Source organism: Bufo bufo, chromosome 4 (assembly GCF_905171765.1).
Source record: "Bufo bufo chromosome 4, aBufBuf1.1, whole genome shotgun sequence".
Taxonomy (NCBI): domain Eukaryota; kingdom Metazoa; phylum Chordata; class Amphibia; order Anura; family Bufonidae; genus Bufo; species Bufo bufo.
This window is the reverse complement of record NC_053392.1, coordinates 586,161,683-586,180,862: the sequence shown is the minus strand read 5'-3', so window position 1 is coordinate 586,180,862 and position 19,180 is coordinate 586,161,683. Positions and strand designations below refer to the sequence as shown.

Sequence of the window (19,180 nt, the reverse complement as noted above, 5' to 3'; positions counted from 1 at the left end):
TTCTTGCTGGCTGAGTGAGATGTCTGGGATGCAGCTTAGCAGAGGTGATGGAGACTTAGTGGCAATGTTTCATGGCTTGCACTATCTCCCAGAGAAAGCTTTCTCACTGCGCCTGCGCCGAATACTGACGGCGCAGGCGCGAGATTTACACGGCAGACGGGGCCAGCAGGAGAACTAACGCTGGCCTGGCCCTGTCAATCAAGACAGAAGGGTGGGGAAATGAGGCGGGCGAACGGAGCCTTTAGGAGCAGGCGCCCCCCCCCCCCCCCCCCCTGCTCCTAATGGCTCATTTGCCTATAATAAAAGTAAAAATTACACGAAAACGGGGGCATACTTAAATTAAAAAAATACGGAGTTAATTTCAGGTGACATTTTCACATCTATAATGTCAGCCTGTTTAATAGCGAAAATTGGGGTGACAGAAACCCTTTAAGAAGATAATATAACACAATGAAATATGGAACCCCAGCACTTACCTATAGTAGTGATCACAGTTCCAGCAAAGAAGAATGAGCTGCCCAGGTCCCAGTGACTGTTCTGACTGGAGGCGTTTCCTAATGGTTTTATCCCTGCGTTTATTGCCGCCATAACGTGCTGTAAGTTGAAATGGAAGCTGTTAGAAAACACGAAACACATGATAGCGGGTCACGGGTGATATCGAAGGATATTTAGGAAAACTAATTCTAACTCAATAACATTGTGATCACATATGGCTTCCAGGATTCGCAGTGTAGCAGTGATCCTATATAAATAAATGGGGTTGCAGCACGAGTTGCATGTGTGCCGCAACTGCAACCCCTGAATTGCAAAAAATCCAGCAGAATAGGATTTTTTCAGATTTTGGGGTCGCAACCACGGCACAAATGCAACCCGTGCTGCAACCCCATTCATTTCTTTGGGATCACTGCTACACTACGATGATCCTGCGATCCTGGAGGCAACAGCTGTCGCCTGACCAGTGTCGCCATGCAGCCGTACCCTTAAAGGCTAAGTACACCTTTGGGGGTATTTTTTTTATATTATTGCATTGTACTCATTTTGAGCTAAAATCATTTTGTCAATTGGTCTTTATTAAAAATGTTATGCCACTGTCTCTGTACAGCCTTGAGTTTCTAGTAGCAGACTGAATTTTCAGGCAGCTCAGCTGACGGCTCCTTATCTCTGATCTCTGACCTTATAAACACATTAGTTATAGCTCAATTCTTATCTTACTGATAGGAATGTGGCTTAAAAAAGTCTTTATGACCTTTAGTAATTTAGAGATAAGGTTTATTAGATGACCGACACAAAGTGAAAGTACGATTCACACAGCTAGAAGAACATCTAAACCTGTGACAGAACCGCTCAATATTTTTAATAAAGACCAATAAAAAAAAATTATTTTTAGCCCAAAATGAGTAAAATGCAATCATTAAAAAAATGACCCCTGAAGGTGTACATAACATGTAAAGTCACATTTCAGATCCAGTTGTGAGCAGGGAAGGACTGGGAACTTAAAGTGGCCCTGGAAAAAATACTAAAAGTGGCCAAGTTTTGTAGTCGGGTCCAAATTAAGAAAGGCAGGGCCAACACAAGTAGGAGAGGGTAACAACATCATATTGTGGCACATTATACCACCCCAACAGAGCCAAATACCACAGTCCATCATAAAATACATCCCCAAAAACTTCCACTGGCCAGCTGTGAGGAGGGCTCAGGCGGCCCCCTGGGCATCAGCCCACCTGTAAGGTCTAGGGGCAATCCACCCCTGGTTGGGAGTTATGTCCAAAGCACAAAACGTGGTGTGAACAATGCCTTAGACAGCAGCTACAAAGAGCATCTTTCTTTATGAAGGACCCTGCATTACATGGACAGACCATTGATTTTAGATCTCATGCACACAACTGTGTCCGTATTGCGGTCCGCAAACTATGAATTCGCAAAATACGGATACCTCCCATGTGCAATCTGCATTTTTCTCACTCCCATTACTAGATATGACTATTCTTCTCTGTAATACAGACAAGAATACATCATGTTCAATAAAGTGTGCAATAGACATAAGGATGCTTACCGCACATGTATGGCATTTGTGTGCTGTCCTTTTTTTGCGGACCCATAAAAAATGAATGGGCCCAAAACATGCCGATTGGACACAGATGGAAAATATAGGTGTGTGCATGAGGCCTTAATCAGAAACATGTAATGCATCGTCTCTCCAGTGGTGACGCTGCAGGGAAATAAACTCCTGCTTTCACCTTATTCCAGCTGATTGCTGGGGATCTTAGCAGCAGGACACCCTGGTATCAGCTTATAGTTGGGGAACAAAAAAGGTATTGTTCAAAGCAGAGCACCACTTTAACCACAAAGTTATGGCATGCCTTCCAACTGTTCCAGATCCGGCAGGGCAATCCTGAATGGTGTCCCGCTATGGTGCAACAGGTCCCGATTTCAACTGTATCTGCCTCCTCGGGATCATGATTCAGTTGAATATGGTGAAGCAGTTAACTCCCTGCTCCACCTTTTGCTGGCCAGTGCACAATGATTTCACCGCATCACATCTCCTGAGCTGAGCAGGAGGGAGCACAGGCCATGGAGTGTGCTACTCCACTCATCGTGGGAACGGGGCTAGGTGACAGCTATTTTTTTAATGTTAAAACTAAAGGGGCTTCATTATTGTGCAGAAGCACTAAGGGGGCACTAGGGAGACATTTTTTAGAAATGTAGTAGGGTACAAAGGAGGCATTCTTACTGTGAAGGGGGCACTAAGGAGGGATAACTACTATGACGGGGTGCTAAGGGGGCATAACTACTGGGTGGGGGCACTAAGGGGGCATTCTTTCTGTGAGGGGGTGCTAAGGATGCATAAATAATATGTGGAGGCACTAAGGGGGTAGTATTACACTGAGGGACAAAATGGAGACCTCATCACTGTCTGAGAACACTACTACAGTGTATCACTCGAAGACGGCACTGTTAAAGTGTGCGGGGTACAAAGGAGACTAAGCAGGATTGGGTGTGTAAGGAGAGAGAGTAGGCGGGGTTAGAGGCATAGCTTAAAGGGGTCCTCTCACTTCAGTAAATGGTATTTATCATGTAGAGAAAGTTAATACAAGGCACTTACTAATGTACTGTGATTGTCCATATTGCTTCCTTTACTGGCTGGATTAATTTTTCCATCACATTATGCACTGCTCGCATCCAGAGGTTAAGGCCACTGCTGCAGCGCAGGTACGTGGTTGTTGGGATGGGAGCTGCTGCGCATGCATGCCTATGTGCGCCCCCACAGTTCCGGCCATCAGAAAGGCTGACGCTGTTTCCTCTAGTGTGCAAGCACGGCCACCACTGATGGATTGAAGGGTGGTCATAACCATGGAAACAAGCAGTGTAAAATGTGAAAGAAATATGAATCCAGCCAGCAAAGGAGGCAATATGGACAATCACAATACATTAGTAAGTGCCTTGTATTAACTTTGTCTACATGATAAATGCCATTTACTGAAGTGAGACAACCCTTTTAAAATAAAAAATAGTATGCCATCTTTTCCCTTTTTTACTTTCTAACTGACATCGTAAATGTATAGTACATATTGGTTAGTGACTGAGAGTCATGCACACAACCAGTATCGGCCTGTGCCACAGTTAACCACCTCCGGACCGCTGTACGCACAGACGCGTCCTGGAGGTGGTTGTTTCATTCCGAGTGGACGCGCCGGCGCGTCCTCTCGCGAGACGCGAGATTTCGGTCACAGCCGGCCCGCGCATGCGCATCGCGGGCCGGCAAAAGTTCGAGTAGTATTGCATCAGCAACCTGCCAGCCAATGATCGTCGCTGGCAGGTTGCTGATTTTTTAAAAATCGAATCAGAAGCCAGATAACAGATCATATTAGTAAATATGATCTGTTATATGGCTTGTCTGCTCCTGTGCTGGTCCTTTTCGTCGGTTGGATCCAGCACAGGAGCAGACTGAACTGTGAGTAGCACCAACACTACACCTTAGCCCCAGATCACCCCCCTGCACCCCAATTAACCCTTTGATCACCCCTTTGCTCGCCCCTGTCAATCACTAGTGAAAGACAAAAAGTGATCAGTGTAAACTGTCACTTTTTTTTTTCCACTAGTATTGGCTGTTAGGTTTTAGGGATAGTTTAGGCCCCTTGGTTAGGTAGTTAGCGTCAGTTAGCGCCCAGCCCACCGCACCGCAGTCACTTATTCGCTGTTTAGCGTATCGCTAATCAGCATTTGTACTTTTATAGTATCTGTAAGTGATCAAAACTGATCACGGTCAGATCTATAATAGTATTAGTGTCACCTTAGTTCGCCCTCCACCCAAAACGCAGTGTTTGCCCGATCAGGCCTGATCGGTCGCCCACACGTGCGTTCACCCACGCCCGCCCCGCCGCAGTGATAAAAAATATATTTTTTTTGATCACTGCACATTCATTTTACACGCACTGCGGCGATAAAAAAATCAGTTTTGATATTTTTTATCAACCGCAGCGGCCTCCGGTACTTCGCTAGCCTCCCCTTTGTAAGACAGGCTTGCTTTTTTTCTTGGGTAGTCTCAGGGAATACCCCTAAATTTAGTAGTCCAAAATGTCAAACAGGGGGTATTCTTCTGAAGAGGCCTACAGGATTCTGACCCAGTCGGATGAGGAGTGGGAACCCTCATCTGATGAATCTAGCGGGTCAGAATATGAACCTGTGGAAAGCAGTGGCTCTCTGACCCAAAGTTCGGACGAGGAGGTGGAGGTCCCTGGCAGCACCAGGCGTACCCGGCCCCGTGTCGCTAGACCACAGGTTATGCAGGATCCGCTTCAAGAGCAGCAGAGTGGGGCTGTCGCTGCCGGATCACGTGGTGAGGCATACACCAGCAGCGCAGCCCTCCCTGGACCTAGTACCAGCACTGCCGTACAACATGGTGACGTGGCGAGCACCAGAAGGGCAGTTGAAGCTGGTACGGTGGCACGTGCAGTAGTTACCCCGTCGCAGCCACCGCGCAGACAGGCCCGTAGAGCCCCTAGAATCCCTGAGGTGCTGGCAAACCCTGATTGGCAGTCACCAACTTCAGCCGCACCTGTAGTTCCCCCTTTCACCGCCCAGTCTGGAGTTCGGGTTGAGACGGCTCAAATCGGTTCGGCCCTGGGATTTTTTGAGCTGTTCTTGACTGCGGAGCTTTTGGACTTAGTCGTGGCAGAGACAAACCGGTATGCCACACAATTTATAACCGCAAACCCGGGAAGCTATTATGCCCAGCCTTTCCGGTGGAAACCAGTCCAAGTTTCCGAACTTAAAATTTTTCTGGGCCTTCTCCTCAACATGGGCCTGACAAAAAAGCATGAATTGCGGTCATATTGGTCCACGAACCCAATTCATCACATGCCCATGTTCTCTGCTGCTATGTCCAGGACACGATTTGAGACCATCCTGCGTTTTCTGCATTTTAGCGACAACACCACCTCCCGTCCCAGAGGCCACCCAGCTTTTGACCGGCTCCACAAAATTCGGCCCCTCATAGACCATTTCAACCAGAAATTTGCAGATTTGTATACCCCTGAGCAAAACATCTGCGTAGACGAGTCCCTAATACATTTTACCGGGCGCCTTGGCTTCAAACAATACATCCCAAGCAAGCGTGCCCGGTATGGGGTCAAATTGTATAAGCTCTGTGAAAGGGCCACAGGCTATACCCACAAATTTCGGATCTATGAGGGAAAAGATCAGACCCTGGAGCCGGTCGGTTGCCCTGACTACCTGGGGAGCAGTGGGAAGACAGTCTGGGACTTGGTGTCACCCTTATTCGGCAAGGGGTACCATCTTTATGTGGACAATTTTTACACAAGTGTGGCCCTCTTTAGGCATTTGTTTCTAGAACGGATTTGCGCCTGTGGCACCGCGCGAACTAGTCGCGTGGGCTTCCCCCAACGGCTTGTAACCACCCGTCTTGCAAGGGGGGAGAGGGCTGCCTTGTGTAACGAAGAACTGCTCGCGGTGAAATGGAGACACAAGCGTGACGTTTACATGCTCTCCTCCATTCACGCAGACACGACAATCCAAATTGAAAGGGCAACCCGTGTCATTGAAAAGCCCCTCTCAGTCCACGACTATAATGCGCTCATGGGGGGGTGGACTTCAATGACCAGATGTTGGCTCCCTATTTAGTTTCCCGCAGAACCAGACGCTGGTATAAGAAGGTGTCTGTATATTTAATTCAATTGGCGCTGTATAATAGTTTTGTTCTCTACAGTAAGGCTGGGAGAACAGGATCCTTCCTCAAATTCCAGGAAGAGATCATCGAGAACCTCCTTTACCCAGGAGGTTCCGTGGCCCCATCCACCAGTGTAGTTAGCCGTCTACACGAGCGACATTTCCCCAGTGTCGTTGCTGGTACCTCAACCCAACCGCCACCCCGAAAAAAATGTTGTGTCTGTAGCAGGAGTGGAATAAGGCGTGACACCCGCTATTTCTGTCCTGACTGCCCTGACCACCCTGCCCTATGCTTAGGAGAGTGTTTCCGGAAGTACCACACACAGGTACACCTAGCATAGGGATTGCATCTCACAGGACAGGCACACAGGGCTATTAGGGCCCTTTTACTCACAGCTGCTGCAAACCTCTCCTTTCACCTGGGATAAAGTGCATAACGTACTTTGCCACATCTTTGGGCGATTTGCGCTTTGCACATTGTCCCATGGGGAAGGAGAGGTTTGTTCTATAAAGGTAAAAAAAAACTAAACAAAAAAAAATTACCGGTAAGTAAAAAAGTTAAAAAAGTTAAAAAAAAAGTTAATATGTTCTGTTCTAAAGTTAATAAAGTTATTGCATTGCGGCCTGGTTTTTTCTTTTTTGTTTTGTTTTTTTTACCTTTCAGGTGGACCAACCGATCGACTAGCTGCAGCACTGATGTGCATTCGGACAGAAGCATTGCGCTGCTGTCAGATTACACGCAAGTCGGTGTATGCGGCGCTGCAAGACGAGATTTCTCCTCTGCAGTAAAAGATACGTTTGCCGAGGCATATGAGCTGAGGAGGTGGCGGTGTTCATATACTTTGGCAAACACTTTGTATATATAAAAAAAAAAATCCCGGCAATGATTTATTCATCCACATCGATTGATGTGAATGGAGAAATCGGGTTTGCCAGGGCATACGAGCTAAGTGGGTATGGATGTTGGGCGGAGCTCCTATGTCCTGGCAGACGCCTTTCCCCTCCTTTTTCTTTTTTTGGCAGAGATTTTTTCATCCACATTGATCGATGCGAATGAAGAAATCTGTGCCGTTCATTTTTTTCTTTCAGCCCAGAGAATCTCATTACCTGTATGCTCAATATAAGGAGAATAGCAGAAACTCCTAATGCTGGACATACATGTAATGATTGCGGAGACCCTCAAATGCCAGGGCAGTACAAACACCCCACAAATAACACCATTTTGGAAAGAAGACACCCCAAGGTATTCGCTGAGGGGCATATTGAGTCCATGAAAGATTGAAATTTTTGTCCCAAGTTAGCGGAAAGGGAGACTTTGTGAGAACAAAATCAAAAAAATCCATTTCCGCTAACTTGTGGCAAATTTTTTTTTTTCTATGAACTCGCCATGCCCCTCATTGAATACCTTGGGGTGTCTTCTTTCCAAAATGGGGTCACATGTGGGGTATTTATACTGCCCTGGCATTTTAGGGGCCCCAAAGCGTGAGAAGAAGTCTGGTATCCAAATGTCTAAAAATGCCCTCCTAAAAGGAATTTGGGTACCTTTGCCCACCTAGGCTGCAAAAAAGTGTCACACATGTGGTATCTCCGTATTCAGGAGAAGTTGGGGAATATGTTTTGGGGTGTCATTTTACATATACCCATGCTGGGTGAGATAAATATCTTGGTCAAATGCCAACTTTGTATACAAAAAGGGGAAAAGTTTTCTTTTGCCAAGATATTTCTCTCACCCAGCATGGGTATATGTAAAATGACACCACAAAACACATTCCCCAACTTCTCCTGAATACGGCGATACCACATGTGTGACACTTTTTTGCAGCCTAGGTGGGCAAAGGGGCCCACATTCCAAAGAGCACCTTTCGGATTTCACAGGTCATTTACCTACTTACCACACATTAGGGCCCCTGGAAAATGCCAGGGCAGTATAACTACCCCACAAGTGACCCCATTTTGGAAAGAAGACACCCCAAGGTATTCCGTGAGGGGCATGGCAAGTTCCTAGAATTTTTTATTTTTTGTCACAAGTTAGTGGAAAATGATGATTTTTATTTTTTTATTTTTTTCATACAAAGTCTCATATTCCACTAACTTGTGACAAAAAATAAAAACTTCCATGAACTCACTATGCCCATCAGCGAATACCTTGGGGTCTCTTCTTTCCAAAATGGGGTCACTTGTGGGGTAGTTATACTGCCCTGGCATTCTAGGGGCCCAAATGTGTGGTAAGGAGTTTGAAATCAAATTCTGTAAAAACTGACCAGTGAAATCCGAAAGATGCTCTTTGTAATATGGGCCCCTTTGCCCACCTAGGCTGCAAAAAAGTGTCACACATCTGGTATCTCCATACTCAGGAGAAGTTGGGGAATGTGTTTTGGGGTGTCATTTTACATATACCCATGCTGGGTGAGAGAAATATCTTGGCAAAAGACAACTTTTCCCATTTTTTTTATACTAAGTTGGCATTTGACCAAGATATTTATCTCACCCAGCATGGGTATATGTAAAAAGACACCCCAAAACCCCCCATTCCTCAACTTCTCCTGAATACAGAGATACCAGATGTGTGACACTTTTTTGCAGCCTAGGTGGGCAAAGGGGCCCATATTCCAAAGAGCACCTTTCGGATTTCACTGGTCATTTTTTACAGAATTTGATTTCAAACTCCTTACCACACATTTGGGCCCCTAGAATGCCAGGGCAGTATAACTACCCCACAAGTGACCCCATTTTGGAAAGAAGACACCCCAAGGTATTCCGTGAGGGGCATGGCGAGTTCCTAGAATTTTTTATTTTTTGTCACAAGTTAGTGGAAAATGATGATTTTTTTTTATTTTATTTTTTTTCATACAAAGTCTCATATTCCACTAACTTGTGACAAAAAAAAAAAACTTCCATGAACTCACTATGCCCATCAGCGAATACCTTGGGGTCTCTTCTTTCCAAAATGGGGTCACTTGTGGGGTAGTTATACTGCCCTGGCATTCTAGGGGCCCAAATGTGTGGTAAGGAGTTTGAAATCAAATTCTGTAAAAACTGACCAGTGAAATCCGAAAGGTGCTCTTTGGAATATGGGCCCCTTTGCCCACCTAGGCTGCAAAAAAGTGTCACACATGTGGTATCTCCGTATTCAGGAGAAGTTGAGGAATGTGTTTTGGGGTGTCTTTTTACATATACCCATGCTGGGTGAGATAAATATCTTGGTCAAATGCCAACTTTGTATAAAAAAATGGGAAAAGTTGTCTTTTGCCAAGATATTTCTCTCACCCAGCATGGGTATATGTAAAATGACACCCCAAAACACATTCCCCAACTTCTCCTGAGTACGGAGATACCAGATGTGTGACACTTTTTTGCAGCCTAGGTGGGCAAAGGGGCCCATATTACAAAGAGCATCTTTCGGATTTCACTGGTCAGTTTTTACAGAATTTTATTTCAAACTCCTTACCACACATTTGGGCCCCTAGAATGCCAGGGCAGTATAACTACCCCACAAGTGACCCAATTTTGGAAAGAAGAGACCCCAAGGTATTTCGTGATGGGCATAGTGAGTTCATAGAACTTTTTATTTTTTGTCAAAAGTTAGTGGAATATGAGACTTTGTAAGAAAAAAAAAAATCATCATTTTCCGCTAACTAAGTCAGAGCTGCTTCAAAAAGCGGAAATTCATATTTTTGTACCATAGTTTGTAAACGCTATAACTTTTACCCAAACCATTTTTTTTTTTACCCAAACATTTTTTTTTTTATCAAAGACATGTAGAACAATAAATTTAGAGCAAAATTTATATATGGATCTCGTTTTTTTTTGCAAAATTTTACAACTGAAAGTGAAAAATGTCATTTTTTTGCAAAAAAATCGTTAAATTTCGATTAATAACAAAAAAAGTAAAAATGTCAGCAGCAATGAAATACCACCAAATGAAAGCTCTATTAGTGAGAAGAAAAGGAGGTAAAATTCATTTGGGTGGTAAGTTGCATGACCGAGCAATAAACGGTGAAAGTAGTGTAGGTCAGAAGTGTAAAAAGTGGCCTGGTCTTTCAGGGTGTTTAAGCACTGGGGGCTGAGGTGGTTAAAGGGGTTGTCCCATGAAAAATATTCTACAGTTTTCAAACCAGCACCTGGATCTGAAGACTTTTGTAATTGCATGTAATTAAAAATTTTGAATAGCCACTAAGTTATTTAATAAAATGCATCAGTATAGCGCCACCTGCTGTTTGTTTTTTTCTTATTTCTTTGTCCTGCTCACTGAGATGGCTGCACATGCTCAGTTTCATCCTTCAACTGCCTCCTGACTTGTGATAGGGAGAGCTGAGACACGCCCCCCTGAGCTGCAGCAGAAAAGACACTCCCCTTGAGCTACCAGCTTGATATAAATCTAGCAGAGCAATGAATGGGGCGATCTCTGGATCCATGTGAGGTACAGGGCTGGTTCTATAGATTGTCATGTACTATATCATGTCTGATTTTCATATTTTACATTAATCATGGGGAAACCTCTTTAACACATAGTCTCCTATATAATCCTCGTATAATCCCTGGTGATTGTGTGTTAAACTATAGATAATGAATAGTGTGGTCATGCAGGTGGAATACTGGTGGAAGGAAGGTATATTTCACCCAGATTTCTCAGCTGTGTAATCCAGGGAGTGCTGTGGCCTGAACAAACTTATGCCTCTTTCACACTTGCGTTGTCCGGATCCCGCGTGTACTCCATTTGCCGGAGGTGCCCGCCGGATCCGTAACACCGCAAGTGAACTGAAAGCATTTGAAGACGGATCCGTCTTCAAAATGTGTTCAGTGTTACTATGGCACCCAGGACGCTATTAAAGTCCTGGCTGCCATAGTAGTAGTGGGGAGCGGGGGAGCGGTATACTTACAGTCCGTGCGGCTCCCGGGGCGCTCCAGAATGACGTCAGAGCGCCCCATGCGCATGGATGACGTGATCCATGCGATCACGTCACCTATGCGCGTGGGGCGCCCTGACGTCACTCTGAAGCGCCCGGGGAGCCGCACGGACAGTAAGTATACTGCTCCCCCACTCCCCACTACACTTTACCATGGCAAACAGGACTTTAGTGTCCTGGGAGCCATGGTAACCATTCAGAAAAAGCTAAACGTCGGATCCGGTAATGCGCCGAAACGACGTTTAGCTTAAGGCCGGATCCGGATCAATGCCTTTCAATGGGCATTAATTCCGGATCCGGCCTTGCGGCAAGTGTTCAGGATTTTTGACCGGAGCAAAAAGCGCAGCATGCTGCGGTATTTTCTCCGGCCAAAAAACGTTCCGGTCCGGAACTGAAGACATCCTGATGCATCCTGAATGGATTTCTCTCCATTCAGAATGCATTAGGATAAAACTGATCAGGATTCTTCCGGCATAGAGCCCCGACGACGGAACTCTATGCCGGAACAAAACAACGCAAGTGTGAAAGAGCCCTAAGTTGTTTAGGCAGGATTCTTTTTGGAAATACGTGGGGCCTGGATTATGCGGAACGGTTGGTAGAGGAGCAACCGTTCCCTTCCTTCCAGACCAGTTTGTTGTTATGCTCTGAAACACCTTAAGGCCTAGTTCACACGAACGTGTGTGATCCGTGGCCATATTGCGGCCCGCAAATTGCGGGCCGCAATACACGGCCACAGTTCCTTGTGCATTCCGCATAACGGATGCGGACCCATTCGCTTCAATGGGTCCGCAAATCCAGAATTGCAGAACGGCTGCACGGAACGGGACCCCTCGGAAGCACTACGGAGTACTTCCGTGGGGTTGCGTCCCGTACTTCCGTTCCGCAAAAAGATAGAACATGTCCTATCTTTTTGCGGAACAGGCGGATCGCGGACCCATTAAAGTGAATGGGTCCGCGATCTGATGCGGCTGACCTATGGCCGGCGATCGTGCATTGTGGCCTGCAATTTGCGGGCCGCAGCACGGGCACGGTTCACACACGTTCGTGTGAACTCTGCCTAAGGCAGTTAACCTCGTTAGATTACTATATACAGAGTGCTGTGGCTCACTTAGGTAGAAGCTTGAGGACCAGGGAACAGAGTACATGCTGTGTGAACGTCAGATTACCAACTGTAGCCTAGGTGAGACAAACTCTTGGTGTTATTAGTTAGTCCCAGACGGGAAGGCTTTTGTTTTGCTATTTGTTACTGCTATACTCGAAATCCTGGGTTCCACTAAAAAGCCTGTGTGGATGTAAACTTCCTGAAATCGGACCCTAAATAAAAAGTGACGTGAACTTTATATCATCTGTGCCTCCGTGAATGTCCACAACCGTACGCTGCCCCCCCCCCCCCCCCCCTTTGCAGGCTTACAATAGATTATCCAAATCAATCACGTAAAACTTGAAGGATTATTTAATAATACATCTGCATATTAATAGCAGCTCATGGCGTAATTCATCAACTCATGCCACAACCTGAGATGAATGAATCCACAAGTATATTGCAAAGTCTATGGGAGTGAAGGGCTGGGCAGCTTGGCGAGTCATACTGATAGCTGGAGGATCACAGGGGGTGTGGATAAGACGATCAATGTAAGGGGGTGCCCTGATTAGGACTGTCGGAGCACTTAGCCAGCCCCTTCCAGCAAACCATATCCTTGCACTGGATAGGTGGTCTCCCCCCACTAATTGCCAAAACGGATGATCCGCTGTCACCAGTTTTCTCCAGCTGCAAGACCACGACCAGGAGGAGTCTGAATGGAGCAGTGGTAAAGTACGCCCCCTGTCGCTCCATTCAGTGACGGAATCCTCTGAACACAGAGCATTGTCCACACTGGATACAATTGTATCCACTTCTCTCATCTGAGACACTACGCACTGCATTTGAATAGAACCAAGAGTGCTCTCACTCACTGACAGCAAACAGCAGTCCTGAAAATGGTGAGGAATTAAAACATCAAGTAATTTAGAAACTTGACTTGATTAAAACATGACCTCTATTTCCTCGTAGGAAACAAGAATACATAACGAGCCTAATGGCCAGCAGTCCATACAGCAGCACAGTATTATTCCCTTCTGGACATTTATGGCAGAGCCATAGGATGATAGATGTGGGTCCCAACTCTGGCCACGTGTCTCAGGAATGGGCCCCATCTCACGTCCCCTTTGAATGGAGGGGTGGTCATCTGTTTACTTCTATTGGTGCGCCAAAAATAGTTGAGCGTGCTCAGCAAGAGGTTCACCTTTGGGACCCGTACAGACGTGCAGTGCCTCAGAAGACAATTGCCAAGGGTTAATTTAATGCTGCTCAGTTAAATGCTGTGATTTGTTGTTAAAGCAATTATTTCTATTTGCACCGTGTATACCTAATAACAATGTATGGGTAATATATGGTAACACTGACAGACTGGTTACGTTACCAGGTTGATGGACTTAATCTCCCCACCCCTCGGCTAGTTACTGTGAGTCTTAGCAGAGCTACAGATGAGAGCTACAGTCGTGGCCAAAAGTTTTGAGAATTACATAAATATTGGAAATTGGAAAAGTTGCTGCTTAAGTTTTTAGAATAGCAATTTGCATATACTCCAGAATGTTATGAAGAGTGATCAGATGAATTGCATAGTCCTTCTTTGCCCTGAAAATTAACTTAATCCCAAAAAAAACTTTTCACTGCATTTCATTGCTGTCATTAAAGGACCTGCTGAGATCATTTCAGTAATCGTCTTGTTAACTCAGGTGAGAATGTTGACGAGCACAAGGCTGGAGATCATTATGTCAGGCTGATTGGGTTAAAATGGCAGACTTGACATGTTAAAAGGAGGGTGATGCTTGAAATCATTGTTCTTCCATTGTTAACCATGGTGACCTGCAAAGAAACGCGTGCAGCCATCATTGCGTTGCATAAAAATGGCTTCACAGGCAAGGATATTGTGGCTACTAAGATTGCACCTCAATCAACAATTTATAGGATCATCAAGAACTTCAAGGAAAGAGGTTCAATTCTTGTTAAGAAGGCTTCAGGGCGTCCAAGAAAGTCCAGCAAGCGCCAGGATCGTCTCCTAAAGAGGATTCAGCTGCGGGATCGGAGTGCCACCAGTGCAGAGCTTGCGCACGAATGGCAGCAGGCAGGTGTGAGCGCATCTGCACGCACAATGAGGCGAAGACTTTTGGAAGATGGCCTGGTGTCAAGAAGGGCAGCAAAGAAGCCACTTCTCTCCAAAAAAAACAATCAGGGACAGATTGATCTTCTGCAGAAAGTATGGTGAATGGACTGCTGAGGACTGGGGCAAAATCATATTCTCAGATGAAGCCTCTTTCCGATTGTTTGGGGCATCTGGAAAAAGGCTTGTCCGGAGAAGAAAAGGTGAGCGCTACCATCAGTCCTGTGTCATGCCAACAGTAAAGCATCCTGAGACCATTCATGTGTGGGGTTGCTTCTCATCCAAGGGAGTGGGCTCACTCACAATTTTGCCCAAAAACACAGCCATGAATAAAGAATGGTACAAAAACACCCTCCAACAGCAACTTCTTCTAACAATCCAACAACAGTTTAGTGAAGAACAATGCATTTTCCAGCACGATGGAGCACCGTGCCATAAGGCAAAAGTGATAACTAAGTGGCTCGGGGACCAAAACGTTGACATTTTGGGTCCATGGCCTGGAAACTCCCCAGATCTTAATCCCATTGAGAACTTGTGGTCAATCCTCAAGAGGCGGGTGGACAAACAAAAACCCACTAATTCTGACAAACTCCAAGAAGTGATTATGAAAGAATGGGTTGCTATCAGTCAGGAATTGGCCCAGAAGTTGATTGAGAGCATGCCCAGTCGAATTGCAGAGGTCCTGAAAAAGAAGGGCCAACACTGCAAATACTGACTCTTTGCATAAATGTCATGTAAGTGCGCGCAATTATATTTCACTACATCACAGAAACAACTGAAACAAAGATCTAAAAGCAGTTTAGCAGCAAACTGTGAAAACTAATATTTGTGTCATTCTCAAAACTTTTGGCCACGACTGTACATGTACAAGCTCCTGCAGACCCAAGTCCAGAGAACCTCCGTCTCTGAGACTATAGCTGCCAAAGAAGCACCTCTATTGCCAGAGTACTGCTGAAGGAAAGATGTTACACTTTATAGAAGGTCCAGAACCTTCAGAACATGCAAGATAACGTCAGTAAGGTATTTCGCTCGTTTATGGCATTGAGACTTTATTGCTGTGGGAAAGACTATTATCTCTGGCACCCACCACACCTTGAGACAGATTGGGCACCTGTGTCTAAATTCTGCACCAGTCAGTCCGGGAATTGCAGAAAGCGTTAACAAAGAACCTAATTGCATGCCTTTGGCTATTTTGGTGAGACAGCAAAGTGTCCTTAGAAGGAGAGTCAGGGAGGACTACTAATACCATCATTGTTTATGTCCATACTCAACTACTGGGAGGAGATCTACTTTGGAACTGTGCCTTTGTACTACTACTCCTATCAACGGCTCAGTAAAGAAAGATTTTATTCATTACTACCAAAAGGCCTGGTTATTGACTCCACCATCCATCCGCTGGCCCCCTGCACCCTGCCACCTGTTACACATCAAGGGCACCCCAACTACCGCCAGGCAGGATCCCCAATACCATGGTGTGGACCGAGTAAAAATAGGGCGCACCCTCCAGTTGGGATTACCACTGAGAACTGTGATTACTACTCCTCCTCTCAGGAACACAACCACCACTCCCAGCCTCCTTACTGCACCTCCCCTGCGGCTCCTGTGGATATGCCATATTTACACATGGAGATACCCCTTTAGCGACCTCACCTTCATAGGGAACAGCTCGTCCTGATTGATGTATCATTGTAAAATATCAATATATCATTCACTTATCAATATATATCCTAAGATTCTGTGACACCGGAGTCTACAACTCTTCAGACGCCATTCTATCCAGTTGCTAGGAAACCTCAGCTGTGCCCCCGTACGCCTATGCACATTGCGGCAGCTTCAGAACATAACAAACTGTATGGATATTCAGCATCTAGACCTATCATGGTCGGGTGGAATCTTCACTCTTTCCAGCTCTTGTGACACCTCATACAACCTGAGGCCACTAGAGTCGAAGGTGAAGACACAGACGTGGGGGGCGGCTTTTACCTTCTTGGATCAATCCAGCAAGAAACACGACATGGACGGAAAAAAAGAGGGTACGATTGACCTGTGCAGTCATGACACGTGGATGCTCCCGCGGTCCCCCACTGCTCCTTGTTTCCATCAGAACCGCCCTGAATGGCTGCTGCAGTCCATGGCATACATACTGGCATCACCACCGCGCCCAATGATCACGTGCTAGTACTGACAGAAAAGTTACACATTTTGGCGCAAATGTGACAATCTTTGGTGAAGCTTTTTATTCTCTCAATAGGCCATCACTGTCGTTTCTATAGAAATGATACACATTATTCACCCCCGTGAAAAATATTAGCAGGGGTTCAATCCAGGGTTATCTAAATTGAGGGGGGGGGGGGTGTTATGATGATACCACTAGACTTTATCAGTGTCCATAGGAAATAAATTAAGAAGCTTGAAAATTGCTGTGGTCAAGTGGGTCGCTTAGACTTTCCTGGAGCGATTTAGTCGCTAGAGATCAAATTGCTGATTTTTAATGTTACCCTATGGAGGAAAAAAGGGTCTGTAAAATTGCTCTGAAGTCCCAGCTATCACATTGTGATGGAAACAGAGCGACACTGGTTTTCAGGGGTCTTCACATATGAGCCGAGATGCACCGGCCATATTGCTGCCCGACTTCCACCAGTACATCAATGGCAATGCACCTATAGATGAGGCCGAGCCACAGTACGTGAGTGCCCCTGCGATACAGACTAGCTGCCCTGAGGTCATGCATCATGTGAATATTTGTGTGGTGCCAAATAAATTAGAAGTATAAGTATGTGCATGCCATATAGCTTTCATAATGAGCCCAGACACACTAGGTGGCTTCATGGGAAAGCACTTCCTCGTCCCCCTGAGCAAGACCCCTGTTATTTAAAAATACATTCACGTATATATAGCAGACATGACATCACAAAAGGGGGGTTCCTTAAGAAGAGACTAGTGGCTCCTTAACCTGATAGGAGTGGTTTCAGCAACTTCAACTGAGTTCATAGGTATATTTGAAAACTGTAATGTAATCCCCTATTTACCTGAAACAAAAGAATGCACAGATGGTTCAAACATCTGGTTTGCGGCCATCTTGTGGACAAAAATGTGTACTACAGGATATTCACACCACATACACATAGAGAAACAAAGTTCATTTCTCACACAAGCAAGTGAACCGAAGCTCAGGAGCCGACGAGCCGTCTATCAGTAACACAATGTGCCACAGTTAATCGCGCCCCGTCACCCAGGTCCCAGACAACAGTCAGACACCAAGAAGTGAATGTGATAACATTAACAGTACACTGAATCTGATAGATCGGCTGATCAGACATAAAATAGTACACACACAAAGGTAATTGAAAATAATACTGTGCAATGTGTATATTATTTTCTACCTGAAATTTCTGTGTAAAGAGCCTAATCTAAACTCTGTGTCATCTCTCTGCTGACTGTCCCGGCCCTGATCACTGCTGCAACCTGGTCATTGTTGTGGTGACACACCATTCTTTTAACTAGTAGACTCATTAGATTCTTAGACTCAGTGTGTGACTCAGTGCTTGTGCTTCACAGATCTGATTGGCTGCAGATCGGGGAGTGGAGGGGCTGGCAGAAGCCTGGCTTTCCCTCTAGGATCATATTACACAAGACCTGCTGCAGAGTCGCTGCTATGTACTCAGTCTGACTGAGCTGCTTCAAACGGAGCAGCTCAGTCAGATGAATCGACTCCTCCAGTTCATAAATCGGACATCTCTAGCTGGCAGGGGGGAGGGATGATGAAGCAGGGAGCTGATGCCAGCGACGGCTCTCTGCTTCAGGGTGTATATTCCTACCTCTCAGTTGGAGTTCCTGAGAGGATGTGATAGGGTGAGTTCCATACCTGTTCACATGGTGAGAGTATGTGATGGGGTCGGTTCCACACCTGTTCACATGGTGCAGTACTGCACGGCGGCCATTGTTGCTTTGGTGCCGTCCTGGTGGGTTGGTGGGGCCCAGTGCCATGGTGGCTTTGTCATACAGCGGGGGCGCTGTTTGACTGCTGGGTCCCACTGCCTGCTGGGGTGGTGCTGCGGCGTCGGCGGTCGCCGTGCAGTGCTGCGCCAAATCTAGAATAGGGTCCCATTCAAAGAGGCAACCTTGTCGTGGTGAGTGGGCCTATGCTTTTTTGATCAAATTGTATACTAATGCCTCATGTATAGCATGCAGCATAGGGGTAGGTATACAATAAATTACGCTGAGAAGCGATGTTTATTATGCTGAGAAGCAGTTAGATAAAAGCATAGTATTGAGGATGTGCGATCCAGTTCTGTTTCTTGTATTTATACATCCTATGGAGGCAGAGACAGCTGCCAGAAAGTGGGACATACCTACCCCATACAGGGACAGCGGGACAATGAGTGGGCCATCATTCTAGTGCTATCAGGGAGGAACAATGCGGCCTGTGTAGTGCTGCTGAGTGCATTCTAAGGCCTCATGCACATGGCCGTTGGTGTCCCGTGCCCGTATTGCGGACCGCATTCGCAAATCCGCAATACACAGGCACCGTTCTGTTGTCATTCCACATCACGGATGCGGACTTATTCATTTCAATGGGTCCGCAAATCCGGAGATGCGGAATGGAAGCGCGGAACGGAACACTACGGAAGCACTACGGAGTACTTTCTGGGGTTCCGTTCTGTGCCTCTGCACCGTAAAAAGATAGAACTTTCTCTATCTTTTTGCGGAACAGAGGGATCGCGGACCCATTCAAGCGAATGGGTCTGCGATCCCTATGCGCCTGCCCCATGTAAGGTGCCCATGCATTGCGGACCGCAATTTGCCGTCCACAGCACGGGCACGGGACACCAACGGTCGTGTGCATCAGGCCTAACTCTTATTGCTAATGCTGAGCTGACAGCCTGG

General features: G+C 46.0%; 1 protein-coding gene across 1 annotated transcript in view; it reads right to left on the bottom strand.

Annotated features, from left to right (window-relative positions):
- KCNK2 (potassium two pore domain channel subfamily K member 2) overlaps positions 1-19,180 on the bottom strand; it is a 164,327-nt gene that overhangs the window by 112,104 nt on the left and 33,043 nt on the right. Inside the window, exon 3 of the mRNA XM_040427599.1 lies at positions 477-594. Within this exon, the coding sequence (XP_040283533.1) occupies positions 477-594 (118 nt within the window). The remainder of the gene's footprint in view (positions 1-476; positions 595-19,180) is intronic.